The sequence below is a fragment of the Lissotriton helveticus genome, chromosome 4_1 (assembly GCF_964261635.1).
Source record: "Lissotriton helveticus chromosome 4_1, aLisHel1.1, whole genome shotgun sequence".
NCBI classification, from domain to species: Eukaryota; Metazoa; Chordata; class Amphibia; order Caudata; family Salamandridae; genus Lissotriton; species Lissotriton helveticus.
Window position 1 is genome coordinate 481,043,395 of NC_136063.1, and position 18,844 is coordinate 481,062,238.

An 18,844-nucleotide genomic window follows, 5' to 3' on the forward strand; every position below is an offset into this window, starting at 1 on the left:
CCTCTCTGGCCCCGCTTCACTACAGGAGGTGGAAACTGCGTTGTGCAGAAGAGACACTGCCTGTTCAGACGCGAGTGAAAACTCCTCCCACTACTCTAAATGCAGACCTGGCCTATTCAGCCCAACTATGAGTCCCCCAGGAAAGGCAGGACATACCTCGACCCCCTTATAACTGTCGCCTGTGCCTGGGTATCAGGGATCAGGTGGAAATTGTGGGGGGTGGGGGGGTTGGGGTACTTCCATCTGCTTATGATCAGGCATTTTGGGATGAGTAGTGCGAGGTCTATGACCCACTCCCCTTCCTTGCTCTTCTGGGTTTGGCATAAGTGACTTAGCAATCACACCTTTCAGGTTTTAAACGCAGAGTGGCCCATGCAACGCGTCAAGTGATTCGGAATTCCTAGCCAGTACTGGGAAATTAATGGGCATGCCAGGAAACATATAAAGGAAGTTGGCATCAGGTGTATGACACGGGGACAGGCAACTCTGTGCGATGAAAATAGTGTTTGATTTCGCAGGGAGTGAGGTAAGCTCTACAAAGTATATAATATTGTATAAAACTAAATTGAGCATTGCGAGACACTAGAGCAGGATATGCCAGGATATACTGTCATTCCATGTCTGTACAGGGGCAAACTAATTCCATTTCCCAGTGTTGCCACAGAGTGGTAAGCGGTATTGCAGCATGAACGCGCAAGGAACAGGCTAACCATCACATCAAGTCGCTTCCCTTTCTCAGTACTTGTATGTAATGAATTGTGAGGTGCAAATTATTGTTTCAGTTTCATGTCACTCCATTTTGCTCACAATGAGCGAATGAGGGATGTGTACAATAGTACTGATCGAGTCAGGAAGAGACTTCTTCTAAAGCATCGATACCAATCCTCACAAGGGTGAACTCAGGTAGCGACATTCTGGAATGGGGGTGAAACAAGTACAGTACACAAAGTAGGTCCCATGGGGAGAGGCAGTCAGAGTGTCTTCTAGTTGGCAGCCTGCCAGCCATCGTAGTTTGGAGGTCAGGTCATGCCCTGGCGACTCATAAGGTAGAGTTTGACAAGGGCTACACTGCAACATGTAGCATACAATATTAAATTGCCTGCCAGTCGCTCAAGGGAGCGGAAGAAGGTTTTGGTTACATATAGGTATATGTTGGCAAAATAGTATAAAAGCTGTGGCAACATTACTGTTTTGGTGAGGGCTATTCGGCCTTGCACTGAGTATGGCAGTGTCTGCCAAAAAGACATCTATGCTCGTAAGAGGACCCCGCATGGATGAGGTTTCTATCCAACAGGCCCAATGGGGTATGGTAAATTTGTATGCCATGATACCGGAACGTGACTGGCTGCCTTGTCAGAAGTGAGCCATTGCTCTGAAAGGGCTTGGTTAGGTTTTGTGACAGCGAGTGGGAATAAACAGGACCTAGCCCAGTTAACCCGGATGCTGGAGACATCTGCAAACCTATTAAGTGTTCACTCTATTGTTTTTTGGAAGTCATGAAGATTTATAATGTGCAGGAACATGTTGCCTGTGTATACTGAGACACAGTGGAGACCACCACTGAGTGGCACATCCCAAGCTGGCCCTGTTTACAGAGTAAAGTGGATCCGAGGCTCCATTGCTATTAAGAAGAGTAGTGGAGAAAGTGGAAATCGCTGGTGGGTGCCTGTGTGAATATTGATTATTGTGTGGGCGAGGCAACAGTTTTTTAAACCTAGCAGAGGGGTCAGTGTATAAGAGCCTGATCAGATAAACAAAGCGTGTCCCCAGGCCATATTGTGGGATCACCTCAAATTAATAGGACCACTCCAGTGAGTCAAAGGCTTTTTTCTAAGTCTAGCAGCAGGCAACCTGCGTGGAGCCATGTGGTTGGGGCATGGTATATTCCAGGAGATGGAACAAGTGGTGCAGGCTCAGGGAGGTGCTTCAGGCACAGACAAATCCATTTTGGTCCAGGTGAACCAGCTATGGAACCAAAGGGGCTAGTCAGTCATCGAGTATTTTATAGTTCATGTTTAGGAGTGCTAGTGGTCTGTAGGATTCCAACTCCTTCAGGTTCCTACCAGGCTTTGGAATGATATAATCATTGCCTTGTGTAGCGTGGGTTGGAGACGAGCAGCAGCCATAGCTTTGTCATATAACGCCTCAGCCTAGGAATCGATAGCGCGGTGTAAGACTTGTTGGCTCAGAGACTTCAGGAGATGGGCATTGGGGGATGGCACTTGCTTGGCTGACGTCATTCCTGAACAATCGCTCACAGAAGGTCGCTTTGCAACCCCATCAGTCGGAACCGAAACATCTGTGGTGTGGAGTTCCTCAGGGGGCAGAGTTGAGTCCACTGCTCTTTAGACTGTATCTGGCTCCACTGTTTTCACTGATAACTAACTGGGTAGTAACGGCGATATCGGACGCCAATGATACCCAGTTGGTTTTCGCCTTTAAAGAGCAGTCGGAGGCCTCCTTCATGAGCTTCATGGTCACATCCAGGCTATATTATGCTAATGGCCTCTATTTGGGCCTGCCACTGTATCTAATCAGAAGACTACAGATGGTACAAAATGCGGCTGCGAGACTGATTAGACGTGTACCATTCCATCATCATATCTCTCCACATTTAAAAGAGCTCCACTGGCTTCTAGTGGTCAAAAGAATTGAGTTTAAGGCACTAACCTTGGCATTCCGTGCAAGGCACAACAATTGTCCCAGCTATTTGAAACAGCGGTTATGTTGCTACAAGCAGAATCGCTCTCTGAGGTCCACATCACTAAATCTGCTCTATACCCCTCGCTTTAGGAAAGCTCTCCTTGGTGGCAGATCTTTCACGGTCGGGACTGCCATATTATGGAACTCCCTGCCAAGCAACTTTCGCCATATCGAACCAGAGCCACTCTTTAGGAAAGTGGTCAAGACTTGGCTCTTTAGGTCAGAGTAGGTGGGTTAGGTCCCTGCTGTCTGTCTCTTTCTGTGCACTGCCTGCTGCTTTAGTGCCGGGACACCTGTGTTTGAGGTAGCTGTTTGTGCTTTATAAATGTCAGTATTATTATTATTGTAGAATTCAGGCGGTAGTCCATCTGGCTTGGTGTCTTGCATGTGTGAAGTGTCCAAATGGCTTTATGCACTTCAATGAGGGAGATGTCTCCATTAAACTCCTCCCTTTGCTCAGGTGATGCTCAAGGGAGGTTCACTATTGCCAGAAAAAAACAATCTCCTCCACCGTGGCTACGGATGTGTATAGTGAAGCCTAGTGTCATGTGAATGCATCAGGTTGTCCCATTGTGTGCATAAGTGGGCTCCAGTATCTACTCGAATGGACAGGATGGGCTGCCACGGCTGTTCCTGGTGGACTGGCCATGCAAGTAGTGCTCTAGCTTTATCTCCCTCACGGTGTGTCTTCACTGTGTGGGCAGCATATTTGCGGCAATGCAGTCTTTCTAGTAATGCAGAATGCTTTCACCTCGCCGGCCCTAGGCAGTCCCTATATGCAGTATTAGCCTGCACTTGTCTCTCAGGCCTGAGGGGCATTCATTCTACCTGTGAGTTCTCCCTATCTATCTGTTAAGGGCACTGTGAAAAATGTGTCCTCTGATCATCACCTTTAAGGCGTCCCACTCAATCAGGTGGTAGGTCGTAAGTGTCCGCATTGATGTTGATGTTGAAATTTTCTGATGCGCAACCAGCTAAGAAAGTCCTGAACTTCTAGCACTATCATTTGCAGGCTCCATGTCAGCATGGGTGAAGGGCTCTAATCCCATCGCAAGTGCATATGTTGGAGATTGTGATCCAAAAGTGTCCTGCCAAGGTAGTCAATGTGTGTAAAGTTGAGAGCGAGATCTGCCACGCTGATTAGGTGGTCTATTCAGACGTGTATACCATACAAATACTAGTGGCTCGATTGACAAAACCATTTATTTACTAAAGTTTAACTAAGCTGCACAGCAATCATGTTTTACAAATAATATTCCACCACTATGTTTGAGTATTACATGGGAGTAAATCTGCTCTTAGATTAGGGGAGTGATCCCTTCAGTCATAGGGATTACCATTAAAGGTTGAAGAGTATGCACAAACGTATTCAAGAACATTTTCAGGACCATGTCCCACCCTGTATTTGATTGGCGATTGCATAATTTGAAGAGCAGGAATAAAATCTTTTCCACCCACTGAGAACATAGTCATAATAATTATGTGTAAAGTGTGCTTGAAATAAAGAAATAGAAAAATGTTTTTGTGGCACTCTTTTAGTTGCTCAAACTTACTGTGATTAAGTTGGTTTGTTTATGGGTAGCGTGCATGTGGGTATCACCCTCTGATCTAGGGCGTAAGTCTTGAAGAAAGCAGTTGCGTTGTTTGACCATAAACAACATTCCCACAGGGCACTCTATAGGGTAAAGACCCTTGCTTGATTTTATCAAAGTAATACAATTCAAATGGAGTTTAGGCAATTATATCCTTTCTCTTATTTAATTGAAAACATCGTGTTATGTCACACTCAAATGTTTTGTATCCATAGACAATAGAAATCCTCTCAGTAAATCATTCTGTATGATTACATTTGTGAATCGCTTTATGTAAATTTCCAATGCAGTTCGGGACGTGTCCTTCATCAGGGGAATCTAGCCGACGAACAGACTTGTGAGCGATGACACGGGTCCACTTGGCCCATCCTGTAAGGTATACTTCACGCTGGAGCATAGTGCAGTCACCTAAAGGTTGTATCATTGAGTATATATCTGGGCACTTGATTGTGTTTCTTATGAATTATTCCCCTGATGAAGGGTAAGGATATAATTGTCTACAATTCATTTGAATTTTATTACTTTGACAAAATCAAGCAAGGGTCTGCACTGTAGGGACATTGTTTATGGGCAAACAACCCAACTGCTTTTTTAAAGTGTGCTTGAAACATCTGTCCATCTTTTCACTCGTCGGCGGAAGCTGTTACTTTAGAAATGTCAAAACCTGAGTACCGTAATATGGACATAGTAATGATCTAAATGATATTGAATTAAAAAATGAAATGCCAAAAGCCTCGTTCCTTGTGTATTGCATATATTTAATATGTTTGCATAAATCCATTCATTGCTAGAGAACAAGTTTTCTCACAACAAATATAAAACATGAGTGTAAATAAGTGGTGCTTAACTGGTGCTATGAATCTACATAAAAGATCTGTATATACACTTGATTTGGAAGGGTTTCAAGCAAGGAACAATTATTTGGAAGGCAGTTAACTTAGTTAAAATACAGCAAGAAGCTGAATGATCATGTCGACCTCTTAATAACTTATGTGGAGTTTTCATTTAGACTGACTTGAGAGGGTGAGAGCAAATCAAAGATGATTGCAGCATCACCAAAACCTATGGATGACAAAGGAAAAGTAAAGATCATAGGTCCCTGGATGGACAGAAACAGCTTGAAAAAAGATAAAGAGGACATACTTAAAACAGCTGGGTTGGTTTATCAAGAACAATCATAAGCAGTGAATCTATTTGGAGGTGTTATACAGATACCAATTAAAGTTGTGATCAGCATAATTTAAAATTAATAATTACAATTTTGTAATTCATAGATATGCAATTATGATCATGGTAACTTTGTGAAATCTGAAGCGATGTAATCAGAATAATAAGGAGAACCAAAATCATTCTGCAATAATTGCTAGATTTGCATTTATGAAGCTGTGAGAGGCAGACCTGGTATTAGGGAAAACACCTTGATTCGTAAATATCTTTGTCTCACAACCCTTTCAGTATCCCTTTGGAAGGAAACCCCTGTGTTGCAGGTATTCTCTGCTGGTTAATCAGAGGCAGCCAGAATGGCTCGCGCGTGGCAGGCGCGGGGGTGTGTCGCAGAAGGGGTGACTGGGGCAAATATACATATAAAAAAATAAACTTATCTTGCTGCCATGTCCAGTGTCCCTGCTCCAGCTCTTCTCATGGAACTCGAGGAACAGGAAGCACAGTAGATCCCACTAACCAATCAAAATGCTGCAATGCAGCATTGTGATTGGTAAGCACCCAGTCTCCCCATACCAATTACATTGCTGCAATGCAGCGTTGTGACTGGTTTTGAGGGTCCTGGTTTGACGCTCAACCAGGGACTGGATGCCTGGGCATGTTCTCCATGTAGGCTGTAAAGCAGCCTGCATGGAGAATGGGGAAAGTGCGCATGACTGGTTTGGGCGGTCCGAGATGGCTGACCAAACAGTCATTTCACACTTAGGAGTGGGCAAACCTTTCCTCACCTGCCCTGCTCCGAAAACAGAGCAGCACCGCTCGCCCGCAAACAGCAAAATGCATAAAATTATAATAACGTAAAGTTATTATCATTTTATGTTTCTACTATGCACTGCTTAAAGGCAGTTGGGTGACACTCCTCTGCCATAGTGGAGGAGCCGCCACTGTAGTTAATCCCGCCAGAGGATAAAATGTCAAACATTTTCGGTTTGCACCCTCATGGAACCCAGGCATACCCTGAAGAGTGTCCTATTTTACACCCTCTACTGCATATTTAAGCCAGGTTTATGTTATGAAAAATAAAACCAAAATCTGTAGTAAGGTACTTTTTTCTTAGTGTGTATGATGTATGTGATGGATGCATATGTAGGACCACTTAATTTCCAAATGGTCATTCGAAATTGAGCCTACCTAGTAGAGTGTCAGAAAAGTAAATGAATTCTATCCAATGTGCATCAATAAAGATGTGTTTTTCTAATATTCACATACTACACTTTAATGAGCATTGAATTAACTGCCAAATGCAGAAACTTCAGTGAAGTGCATCAACCTATGCAGAAGATGTCAATTTAGGGACGTGGGACATGCCTGAAAAAAGGCCTATTTAATGTAAAAAAAAAAAGGAAGATGATTTTTGAAATTGTACATTATACTGATCCTTGATGTATAGATTTCAGGTTCCAAAGAGAAAGGAGCAGATGTTTCTATATCCTACTTAACTCTCTCATCATAATAGAAGAGACTTTAGAATACATGCCAATTTAATTTTCAGCTGTTTGAATATCTTTCAGTATGCATGGTTTAGTTTATTGTCGACATTATCTGCTAAACAATTTATTTATAAAGGTTCCTAAAGTATTAGCATATTGGACGTGTTTACTCTTAAGCAATTCGATAGTTGCAACATTTGAAGGCCTTCATGTTGGTAAACAGCCTGCAATTGTGCTTTTGCCATAACTATGTCATAGGCAGTAGTCTTTTATCCCATTACTAAAATCTATGGATTGCCTTCAAAAATGAATTCTGCTTTTCTTGATAAAAAGAAAAAGTGATAGAGCCAATTTTGCAATAAAGTAACACAATTCATATTTGTATTTTACAGGCTTCACCTACTTCTACAAAGGAAAGGAGTACTGGAAATTCAACAACCAGAAGCTGAGGGTGGAGCCTGGATACCCCAGATCCATACTGAAGGATTTCATGGGATGTGATGGAACAACAGAAAGGGACAAGGACCGACAACAACCTGAAGATGACGTAGACATTGTCATCAAACTGGACAACACAGCCGGCACTGTGAAAGCCATAGCCATAGTTATCCCCTGCATTTTGGCCTTGTGCCTCCTTGTATTGGTTTACACTGTGTTTCAGTTCAAGCGCAAAGGAACACCGCGGCACATACTGTACTGCAAGCGCTCTATGCAAGAGTGGGTGTGATGAAGGATTCTTATCCCTAGCGGCTTGTTTTAACTCAAAATTCAGCGAGAGAGCTGTGATGCTGTTTCCTAGCTGGGAGCAGGAGTCTGTCAGCCTGGATCAGGCTGATCTTTATAACCCAAGGGGGTTGCCTGTCCCGAGCATGAGTGGGAGTTCACTCAACTGGGAAGCTTCCATGATACATGGTATCTGCCGTTTCTTCAGTCCTGCAGTATGCATTTCTTTGTCATAAGCCTTTCCTCTGCACGCTCAACGCCCAGCTAATTTCTAGGATTTCCAAAAGAAGAGGAACAAAGAAATCCTGTACTATAATCCATTTTTTTAATAAAATGGAACTTTCCCTCTGTGAAAGCTAATGTGTTGTTAGCTACAAAATAAACACCTACTGAGATTCAGAAGCAAAACACAGCTGAACTTACAGGCAAGTGTGAACACCCCAAACAGCTTTGTCTCCAAAGAGAATTGCTTTCTCGTCTGCAATGTTTGAACTCCACCATCCGGTTTGGTCAAGCAGGAGACCTGAATGACAGGCGGGACCTCAGACTGTTCTGACAGCCGCTCTTCAACCAACAAGGGGCCAAAATATCTGCAATATAGTAACAGCCTTAATGAGACATTCATTGTTGTGTTTTATACAGCTGTTCTGAGCTACGTTCTCATTGTTAACTAATTTATAGCCTTCATATATTCAAATAGATCCCTTTGTTTCTTTTCTTGAAAACTCTTTTTTGTAGCTCTCCCGGGGGTGTCATGCCGGAAGCCTTGACTTGGCGCTTCAGGAAGGCAACTTATAGTGAATTTCTCCCTGCCTTCAGAGCTCTTTGCAGTGGGCCTCTGTATTGTAAAACAGAAGCCATCTTTGGAAGCTGTTGGCAATAGTGTTACTCTGATGAAGCCTTTGGAGAAAATGATTGAGCCTGTTGCGAATCGAAGGCAGGCGGCACATTTCAAATGGAACCAGAAGAAAAACAACTGCTCGTCCAGTTAGTACAAGAAATGGTCTTTTTTTTAAAAGTAACATTGCTAAAAGTATATGCAGAAAGCAGGTATGAGGTTTGTTCTGTGTCAGCTCTCATGTTAAATAAAGAGTGCATTATTTTCACAAATCAGGCTGCAAGGTGCATTGTGTGTTACGGTTGGCTTTGCTTTCCCTACTAACAGGCCTTTGGTTGCAGACCAATGCATTTCTGCTCTAACTTGTATTGAATGGCGCTTTGATTTACCTCAGCAATTGAATACAGTGCACACATATAAAGTTGCAGTGCCAGTGGGAAGCAAATAGGATGGCTGCATGTACCATGTCTAGTGCATTTTTAACATATCGCATGTTTGCAGTTCTGAATGGGCAAGCAAAGTCACTGGAGGTTATGAACGCATCCAATCATGAAAAGAAAAGACAGGACCACCAAAGCAGTTCATTTTTTTGTTCTACTTTTAATGACAACAGTATTGTCACTTCAGTGCGACCTGCAGAGCAGGTTAATATCAATTCTTTTTTTCCAGATAGGAAAGTCAGCCACTGACTGCCCTTTCTATTGATTTTAGTAACTGCTCCATGGAGCACTGAGCTCGTGGGCATTGGGCCGGAAACCTATTAAAGATGTCGCGACAGTACGTGCCCTGTGAGCCTAGCATGTGTGAAATGCAGCGCTGGGAATGTACTGGAGCTCTTGAAACAAATGAAGAGCTTGCCTTGAACCCAATAGTTGAACTGTTGACCGTCATTATTACGTTATATATTGATACTATATGACCTGCACATGATCTCAATTTTGAGTACTGTCCCTCGTGTTTATCCTTTGACCTTTAGTTTGCACTCTGGCAAAGTGCGTCTAAACAGGGATTGCACATTGGGCTTTTTTTTTTTTAATAGGGTATTTGCAAAATACTAGATCAGCGATAACAACAGCCAATGCTGATAATACTCTGTGTAGTTCTCTAAAGATACACATTTCTTCTGTACATATTGTGAAACTAATATTTCATACACGAAGGGATCAGCATTTTCAAGTCCTGTTATTACAGCTGACTTTGATACCTTAAACTTACAGTTAGAGTTCAAGAATAGTTTTTGTGTGAAGAAAGACATACTTATTCCTTAAAACCTTTTCTCTGTGGTTTGTCACATATATTGTTTTCAACCAGATTGAAATCCTGCATTCATATTTACACAATTACAATTTCTTCTAATAAAACAGTAAACTTTACAGAACCGTAAGAAAATAGTTTGTATTTTTGGGAGAGGTTTTTTGGAGATACGTCAAATTCCTTTATATAGCATTAAAAGGACATACTTGAGATAAAGGATAGTCAGACAGACATCATGCCGGAATGTATTCAAATGTGAAAAATACTAAGCATCCTTGCACCAAGTTTTGTAAAACCTAAAAATACAATGACAAGAAGCAGGAGGCTGACTCCAGCAGAAACACTACTTTGGTCTGACTGCTGTAGTGGATTCCGTAGATGAAAACCTAAGATAATACTTTCAATTATTTCACAAAATTCGTGAAAAACGAATCTATTCCTTACATTTGCTTGGGGTACTTTGACCTCTAAATCTGTGACGTGTAGACATGCAGAAAGGCTCTTTAGAAGGGGAAACATCTCAAGTTGCTGTGGAGAAAACATCACGTAGTTTTGGTAAGGTGTTGTCTGAAGAAAATAAGTTAAATGATCTTGAAAAATTTCAGAGTCATATCTCTGGATACTCCTTAATACAAAACTAGATTCTAAAATCCTGTCCAGAATGTTTCCTATGTAATTCCTATTCCTGGTAAGCAATTTCCTGACTGACAAGCAGCACTGCATTTTGGATGACCACAGCTCGGAAAAATGTCTACACTTCACTGAAATATAACTCATTCTCACTTATTGAAAAGGCCTTGCTTGCTTTGTGGAGGCTCCCATTTTGCCTTGTGAATTGTTCTATTAGCACATGTATGTTGTCCAGTAGAGCTTACTTAACAGCATGCTTCATACACTTCAGTGTCATTGCTTCCTGCTGAAACCCTGGAGATGCAGGAAAAAACCCTAAACACATCAGATCTTAGTTTTCGAAAACCAGGAGAGTACACAACAAGGTGTAATGGATAACAATGTTAGGATGCTTATTATACACTGGCCATTTATGATATCACTAGAACAGAGTCCTTTATGTGTAGTGTTTTTCAGTCTGTCTAGATAAAGTCAGCACACTCACTTTTCTCACCCTCCACTTTATGTCCCAATAGATTAAGTAGGTATCCATGGGAGGAGAGCTGTCTCTGCTCAAAGAGACCCTGCATATAATGTTGCTGCCCTAAATAACAGAATGTCATGTACTCCCACATACACCCGGTTGTGATTTCATAGAAAAGCAATTTCATGGTATGCCATTACTGAGAAACCATTTCATTTAAACTGTTTAATGGAAATTTTCAGAATGAATGACATTTACCTTTTCATAGAATGTCTTTTCGGTCAGAATTGTCTTTTAAATGCTTATTTATCAGTGTAAATGCAATGGTTGTAGGTCTTACTTTCAGAAATATTAATTTCAGTGCTTTACTTCACGGAACATTATTTCATATTCCTAACTTTTACATTGTTAATTACTTTAGATGCTTTTAATTAGCTGACTCATCACCACCTGTAAACACCCTCCATCGCTGACTCCTCACAATCCCTAAATGCCATCAATCCCTGTCTCCTAAAACCCCTCACCACACCTAAACTACACTCATCCCTGACGCCTAAGAGCCCTTTCTACCCCAAAAGTCTACTCTCCAGGAACCACAAAAATCACCCATTACCCCTAAATGCATCCATTCCCCAACCCTAAAATACCTTTTATTTGCTTAAACCATAAGCATCCCATATTTGTTAATACACCTCAACACACCAAACTCCACTCATCCAAACTCTAAAAAGCCCTCACCACCATTAAACACCCGCCATCAGTAACCCAAAAGAACTCCTCATCACCCTAATGTACTCATCTCTGAACACCAAAATCCCTCCATCCCTTAATCCTTAACACCCTCCTCAGCTCTAAAACCCATTTATCCATGAACCATAAAACCCCTCAAAACCTTTACACTCTACCCATGTTTAAAATCTGAAAACACCACCCACACTCTTAAACACCACTGATTTGTGAACCTTAAAACCCCTTGCCACGCTGCCACTCCAGCCATCTCTGATCCCTAAAAAACCTTTTCTTTGCCTGAATGCCAGTTATTCCTGGCCCTGAAAAACCCCTGATCACACTAAACATTGCCCATCTCTAAACCCAAATGACCCACAGAATTCCTAAACTCGACTCAAGATTAATGTAATTTTGGATTTTTCCTTAAAACTATCCTTCCTTCAAAATGTTTCCTTTAATGTTCAATTTTTCCTTAAAATTGATTTTCCTTGATTTGGTTTCCTCCAATATGCTTTCTCAGTTTTTGTTTTCCATTAAATCACACACATCAGCACACACCCACCCTAAATATGCACCAAGCACAACACAGACAAGGGGTTTTGGGATATGCTACAAAATAAGGTGCAACAGCAGTTATGCTACCAACTACACAACAGCACCAACAAAGAGGTTGTTAAAACATCTGTACCCATTCTGGGAAGGGAGGTAATTGACCCTCCCCAACTTTATGGATACTAAAATCAAAACGCGTCTCAGATGGTATGTTGGGGAAACAGCGTTCTAAAACACGCACAGTTTAAAATCAAATTGTTTATTTATTTCAGAGATATTTCGATTTTTTTAGCCTTAATGTAAAGCAGCAATGATTAATAACAGTTGCAATGTTCTAAACTTGCATTTACTGGAAATCCAATAGGTGAATGCAGTGACTGGTTCACTTTAAGTCACAATCGGTTATTAATTCATTATGAATAAAGTTCCTTTCTGACTGACGATACCACACGGTGCTGAACATATATTTACTAACTAGAACATTTTGAATGCAGCATTAAATCTTTGGAGCTGCTTTTGTATAGGCCTTCTCATTTGTTTATGCAACATTTGATTGCATGAATACATATGCATATATCTTAAACATGTATGTGTATTCAAACTGATATATGATTGAACAGTAATGATCAGCATTTACTACAACATGGACATTTTTACTGATTATTACTATGGCTTTGTCAATTGAGTGAGCGAAAGTACTTAACTTTCTCCTGCCACTTGACTGGGTCGGAAAGTTTATTGTAACACATTCATATACGTTTGATTTTTCTCTATAATTGTTCACTTTCAACCCCCACCCATTGTGAAACAATGAACTTTGTGAAATATCAAAGCATCTGCAATCACAAATCGAGACTAGCAATTATGTCCATTAGACTGAGAAAGGACCACTGATTTCTTTGTTTTGCTTACAAAGCAAATAAGGTTTCCATCAGTTGTGTGATTGGTTAACTTAGAGTATAATTTACAGTTTAGCCATGCAATTGCCTCCATAAATGTAATATAATTATCTTTTGGCGCCAAACTTCAACTCTACCCTTAATCTTTATGAATCACCTTTCAAAAATGAGGAAGAAATTCAAACATAAATCACGACGGAGCCAGCAAGCAAAAGCTCAGTCAAGTTGATTTAGGACAGAGTATAACCCACCTCCTACGTTAGATAAAATGTGACAAGAGACTATTTTTGGACACACTAATTTAATGAAAAGAAACATGCTGCTCTCAGGTAGAAAAGAGTTTGTATGCTGAATCACAATGGTTAAACTGGATAGGTGGGTCAGCAGGCGAAAATGTCAAGTGGCTCCGACATTTTGCTGAACGTTGGTGCTTCTCATTCCACAGGGACTCTCTCCTTCAATGTAAATCAAAGTCCCAGTGGCTTCCCCTACCCCAGCAATTAATCTTTCAAAGCCTAACAAGTCGCAGACCTGAGTGACTGCTCCTACCAGGTATGGATTCGTTTCTAACCTTTCACTCTTCGGCAATGTCTCAAAAGCCATTGCATGCAAGCAACTGTTGACATATTTTAAAGAATATGTTACTTGCCTGCTGTCAAACAGGTTTCTGTTTCGGATGGTACAACATAGGAGATCAATTGGTATGGGCTATTGTGAATAGAAACCAAAAGACCAACATTTTTACTCGACCTGTCGACTATCAGCTGCTGATGAAGTGTCTACAAATGGTGGTTGGAATGACAGGAATGGCTAAAACGAGATCCCAACCCTTTCCTCCTGGAATGAAATATGGTATGCATAGGACAGCTCGTGTTTTCTGTCACAGTTAAGTCCAGTGTTCCTCGTGGTAACACAGCCTAGGTTCCTATTTTTTTTCTAACATCTTAATGTAAATGATTTTTGTATTTGTTAGGAGACTTTAGACAAATTACTGAGCAATTGTTGTAGGTTTAGAGCGGATTTGAAGAAATTATTAGGGAACATATTAACTACTTCCACCTATAAATCTAGTTGATAATTCCAACCTTACACCCACAATCTTGGTTGGGAACTTTAACTTTAGGTTCAACAGTAATCTGTCCCTTATATCCATGTTTTGCTAGCAAAACGTTTTACCATATATTTATATTAGTCAAGAATCTCATTGAGTGATCGCTGCAACATACATAGCTTCTAGCATACCTCACTGAAAGTCTTATAAAGATTCAAAACAAATCGTGATGTTCCATGTGTCAACTGTCACCTCAGTGTCAAGCCCAGTGGCATGAACTGCTTCCACAGTATCCTGATGTCTGCCAGGATCTGCTGTATATCGATAGAGCAGATGAAGAAAGCAGTCTGGGAGAAAGGTTTGATAAACGTTCTCAGAGTCTAACTTATAAATGTTGACTCTGGTGATCCAAAATTGGCAACATCACCTACTATTAGTGTACGCAGATTTAAAAGAAAACATTCTGGATAGAGTGCTGTGGAAGAGATCAAGAAGAACCTTTGAAATGCTCTTCACAATCAGGTATGGAGCAACAACAATCACTTTAACTTCACTAAGGCTATTAGAACCACAATCATGTCACCATTCTTTACTAGTACACCTGAAAGCAATTACTTTTGTTCCCTTGTATGTTATAATTTGTGGCAGTCCTTAAGGTGAACTTAACCATGTGCTCTCAAGCAGGCAATATGAATGCTCTTGGCACAGTGTTATTATAACCAAATGAATATACCATAATAATGGTGTAGCAAATGCAACTGTACAAGCTGTAAGATGTAGTTGTTGATGAATTGTGACTATCGGTGTTGCAGAAATAAGATGAATGGCTATATTGTACGAAAAACCTAAATCCCTAAAACCCTTATTCAGACTTACTTACAATATGATAATTTCCTAATGTTTCCAGTAAGGCAAAGATGTGAAATGTGTCTGATATGTCCGCTTGTACATGCTCCAAACCTACTTTATGTAGGTTGAAAGTGTACAAATATGTCATCATTGCTATCATTATTTTGTTGATTATGTAGTAGATTACTGAACTCTACATATTTAAAGTTACAGAGATGTCTTTCAATACTATAAAATGATTATCCCTCTTTATAACACTGGACGCTAAGGATGACAAGGAGGAATGACAATTAAAATACAATTCCAGAATCAATATGGATTTTGTAAATATCAATAATCATTTGGCTGCAATCTGAGAAATCCATTTTAAATTAGAAAACCTATGTGACACAAACTAATGTTGTTATGCCTGTTCTACAGAAGATTTATGCACAGGCAAGAAGGATTTGTTTTTAGGAAACTGCTTTTATGGTATTAAAATGTGTTGAGAATAATGCCACAGTCTAATTGTTTGGCATTTGAAAAAAAATTTATATGGATTTTTCAGAATGAGAACAGGTCTTAATATAGTCACCATGCAGGGAATGGTTAAATGCTACTGTTGTAGATAGCCAGGTTCTTGCATTAAACATTCTTTTGTCATATGTGTATGATGAATAAAAGAATGACTGCCTGTGCTTCAACTTGGAATTGCTTAACAGAAAATTTATGCAATACTCCCTTTCTTTAACTTTAAAAGATATTTTGTGTTTTTGCTCTAATTCTCTGCTTGCTGTGTGGGGTACTTTAAACATCCTTCTCTAATACACCTTTAAAGCTTTCTTTGCTCAGCTTAGATTGTTGGGTGAATGTTCCCATTCTCTCCTTGTGTACCTCAAAACCTACTTGCAAACCTCTATTTCCATAACTTTACATTGTGCCACTTATGCGTGAGTATCCTGATGCTTTCTCCTAACTGGTTCATTTAGACTCACTTTAGAGTCTCCCTGTAAACCGATCTAATGCTTTTACAGGGCACCATTTATTATTATATCTGCAAATCTGTAATTGTGGAGGGTATAACAAGTGAGGTGGGAATTACCTCCAGATTCAGTTCAGCATTCTGAAAGGGCCTGTAAACATCTTTATTCATATTTTGAAATTCCTGATTTTGCGTTCAAAACTGGATTTAAATATTAATTTCAGAGGTCACAAATCCTCTGTGAACGGTAAACAACCTTTATAACGCAACTTTTACATCGCAGAGCCTTTACAACGCAACCATTACAACGCAAACTATTACAACGCATTACTCTGGGGGCGCTATAGGATAGGGAATAGGTTAATTTACTATCCAATAACCTTCCCTAGTGTCCACGGGGACTGGAGTTGGAATAGTAAATTAAACTATTCACTATCCAGCACCCCAAAGCACTATGCGTTGTAATGGACTGCGTTGTAATACTTGCGTTGTAAAGGCATGCGATGTAAAAGCATGCGTTGTAATGTCATACATCCCAAATAGGTGGTAATTAAGTCATTTTGAGATTCTGATAGATCCACAAACAAACTCAGTTCTCTTTCTTTGAACACAAAGACAGCCTATTAAAAAAAGGTTGCAATGAAAGTTATGTTTGTTCTATGGGGACACACTTTTCTCCCACTCTTGTATGTATGCAGAAAAAGAAAAGACAGCTTTTAACTTCATAAGCTTTTCACTTCAAACCTTATTTAAACATCATAATTATTGCATTTCATATTGTTCTGAATGTGCAGGCATTTAATGAAAGGTGTTGCATTTGATAAATCCTTAGGATTTGAAAACCAATATACCATTTAATAGTAGAGACATTTCTGTACTTGCTTACCAACAATGATAGTTTCTGATGAGCACGAGTTAGTAATGTCTCACAGTATAGGCATCTTTTTCTGATATTAGTAAATCAGTACCATACCTATGACATAATAATATGGACCACGTGGGTGGAGAGCCTATGTCCCTTTATGGAAGATCATTTTATATGTCAGTGAACAGCCTTGACCAATCCAATCTCTTAACAATCAAATAGAGAGATAATTATTAGTAGCAAATGTAATTGATGGCAATATTTGAAAATGATTGTACAGAAGATACACAATGTTCCCAATGAAAAAGGACTATGTATTCATACGTATTTATATATTTCCTGTGAACAATGTTTATTTTTCTCAGTATTTAGTTTCCTTTGCTGTTTGAGTTTTTTTTCATTGTATTTTGTCACTGCAAGGTTTCATTCAGTAACCTTTTGTGTAAGAAAAAGTATGTTAGTACTTCTATGGACAAACACAAAAATTGTTTGTGTGCAAGACTGACTAAATGGTGCTAAAGTATATTGTAATTGTTCATTATATTCAGGAAAGATGTTACAGTGCATGGACACATTTTCTTTCCTCCTGAATGCTCGATCAATTGTTGAATTTTCCACTAAGTCCATGCAATTGTGATGAAGCATTAATTAGGGATTATATGTAACAGTTCACCTCACTATTAAGTTACCTCTTCAGCCTCTCTGAATGTTGAATTATTAAAGGTCAAAGGTTCCTCGAGACCATGTTGTCTAACTAAGCCTTTACAACTACCTGCTTATGTTTACAACACTATAACCCTCTGACTGCTGTGGGCAATTTCACATAATTCTGATGTCCCAAGATTAAATCAAATCCATGATTCATTTAATGGCAGTCAAAAGGTTAAGGGCTGTGTGGTGAATTATTTTATATTTATTAACATATTTATTTGGATTTGGAGGGAGGTTGGGTGCAGCAGCTCTTGTCTGCTGCAAGTGTCTTATTAAAGGGAAGGGTTAATATGGGTTTTTTATACAATTGCATCTTATTTACTTACCATTGTTTCTTTATTGTTGTAATTATTTAAGAAAAATAACTGTCAATAAAAAAGAGAACAGAATAATTTGGCTGCCCTTATCTTGGCATGGTTGATTTGTGATATAATATATTATGTGTTCATAGGAACATTGTGCTGCAAGTATATTGATGTTACAATTTGCATTTTACACAAATGTTGACAAATATAACCGAATCTCTTAAGGAATTTTACAATCAAGCAATGCTTTCTTTTAAGTGCCTAACTTTGCTTAGTGTATAAATACTTGCAATTTTCCAAAGCTAATACTGACCAATTCCTAAAAAAAGAATTCTGATTGTTGATCGGTATTCTCTTTTGCAAATACAAACACAATACACTACCACACTTCCGTTCAAAATTGAAATAATTTGTATAACATGTAGATCATGATCTAAAGACAGGTTGCAGCTTATAATTTCCTAGAAAATCAGTGAGGATATATTTTCCTCAGTCAGTGGGGTCTCCCCAGAAATTAAAAATCACCTTGTTGGGGCTAAAATCAGTCTCACTGATTTTAGTAATAAAAACACATTTTATTTAATGTAGTGTTTATTAACTCTAGGAGTGCATAGACATATGACACACTATTTTTAAATAGTTGCTATTGCCCTATTTGCCGATTTTGCGAATACATATCAACCTGAAAGAATTATTTTGTCATATTTGTCTAAAGTATAAATAAGAATTGTTGGAATGTAGAATATACAAGGTGAAATGTAGAATATACAAGGAGGAATGGATCGTAGGCTGGCTGACCGATTGAGAGATCAATGAGTGACCTGTGGAGTGTGTTAGTGGACAGTCTACTTAGTACTTGAAAATATACATGAACAGGGTCTCTGCTAAATATATAGCCAATGCATCTATTCACCAATAATCAGTTTGAGATTCATAGCGGGTATGTAATAGTGACACTGTGCAGGGATTTGCTATTTTGAGTCTGTTACCATTGTTGACATCAGATTATGGTCTCACCACGGACCCTTGGAATGCCAGGTCTCCAGATCTGCTGTCTATTTTGTGTAA

General features: G+C 39.6%; 1 protein-coding gene across 2 annotated transcripts in view; it reads left to right on the top strand.

Annotated features, from left to right (window-relative positions):
• The window catches only part of MMP16 (matrix metallopeptidase 16), a 586,413-nt gene extending 574,919 nt beyond the window's left edge, over window positions 1-11,494 (top strand). For both annotated transcript variants that reach the window (XM_078687068.1, XM_078687069.1), the window contains one exon: window positions 7,339-11,494. In XM_078687068.1, coding sequence (XP_078543194.1) covers window positions 7,339-7,673 — 335 coding nt within the window. In that variant the 3' untranslated portion in view covers window positions 7,674-11,494. The remainder of the gene's footprint in view (window positions 1-7,338) is intronic.
• Window positions 11,495-18,844: the final 7,350 nt, after the last annotated feature.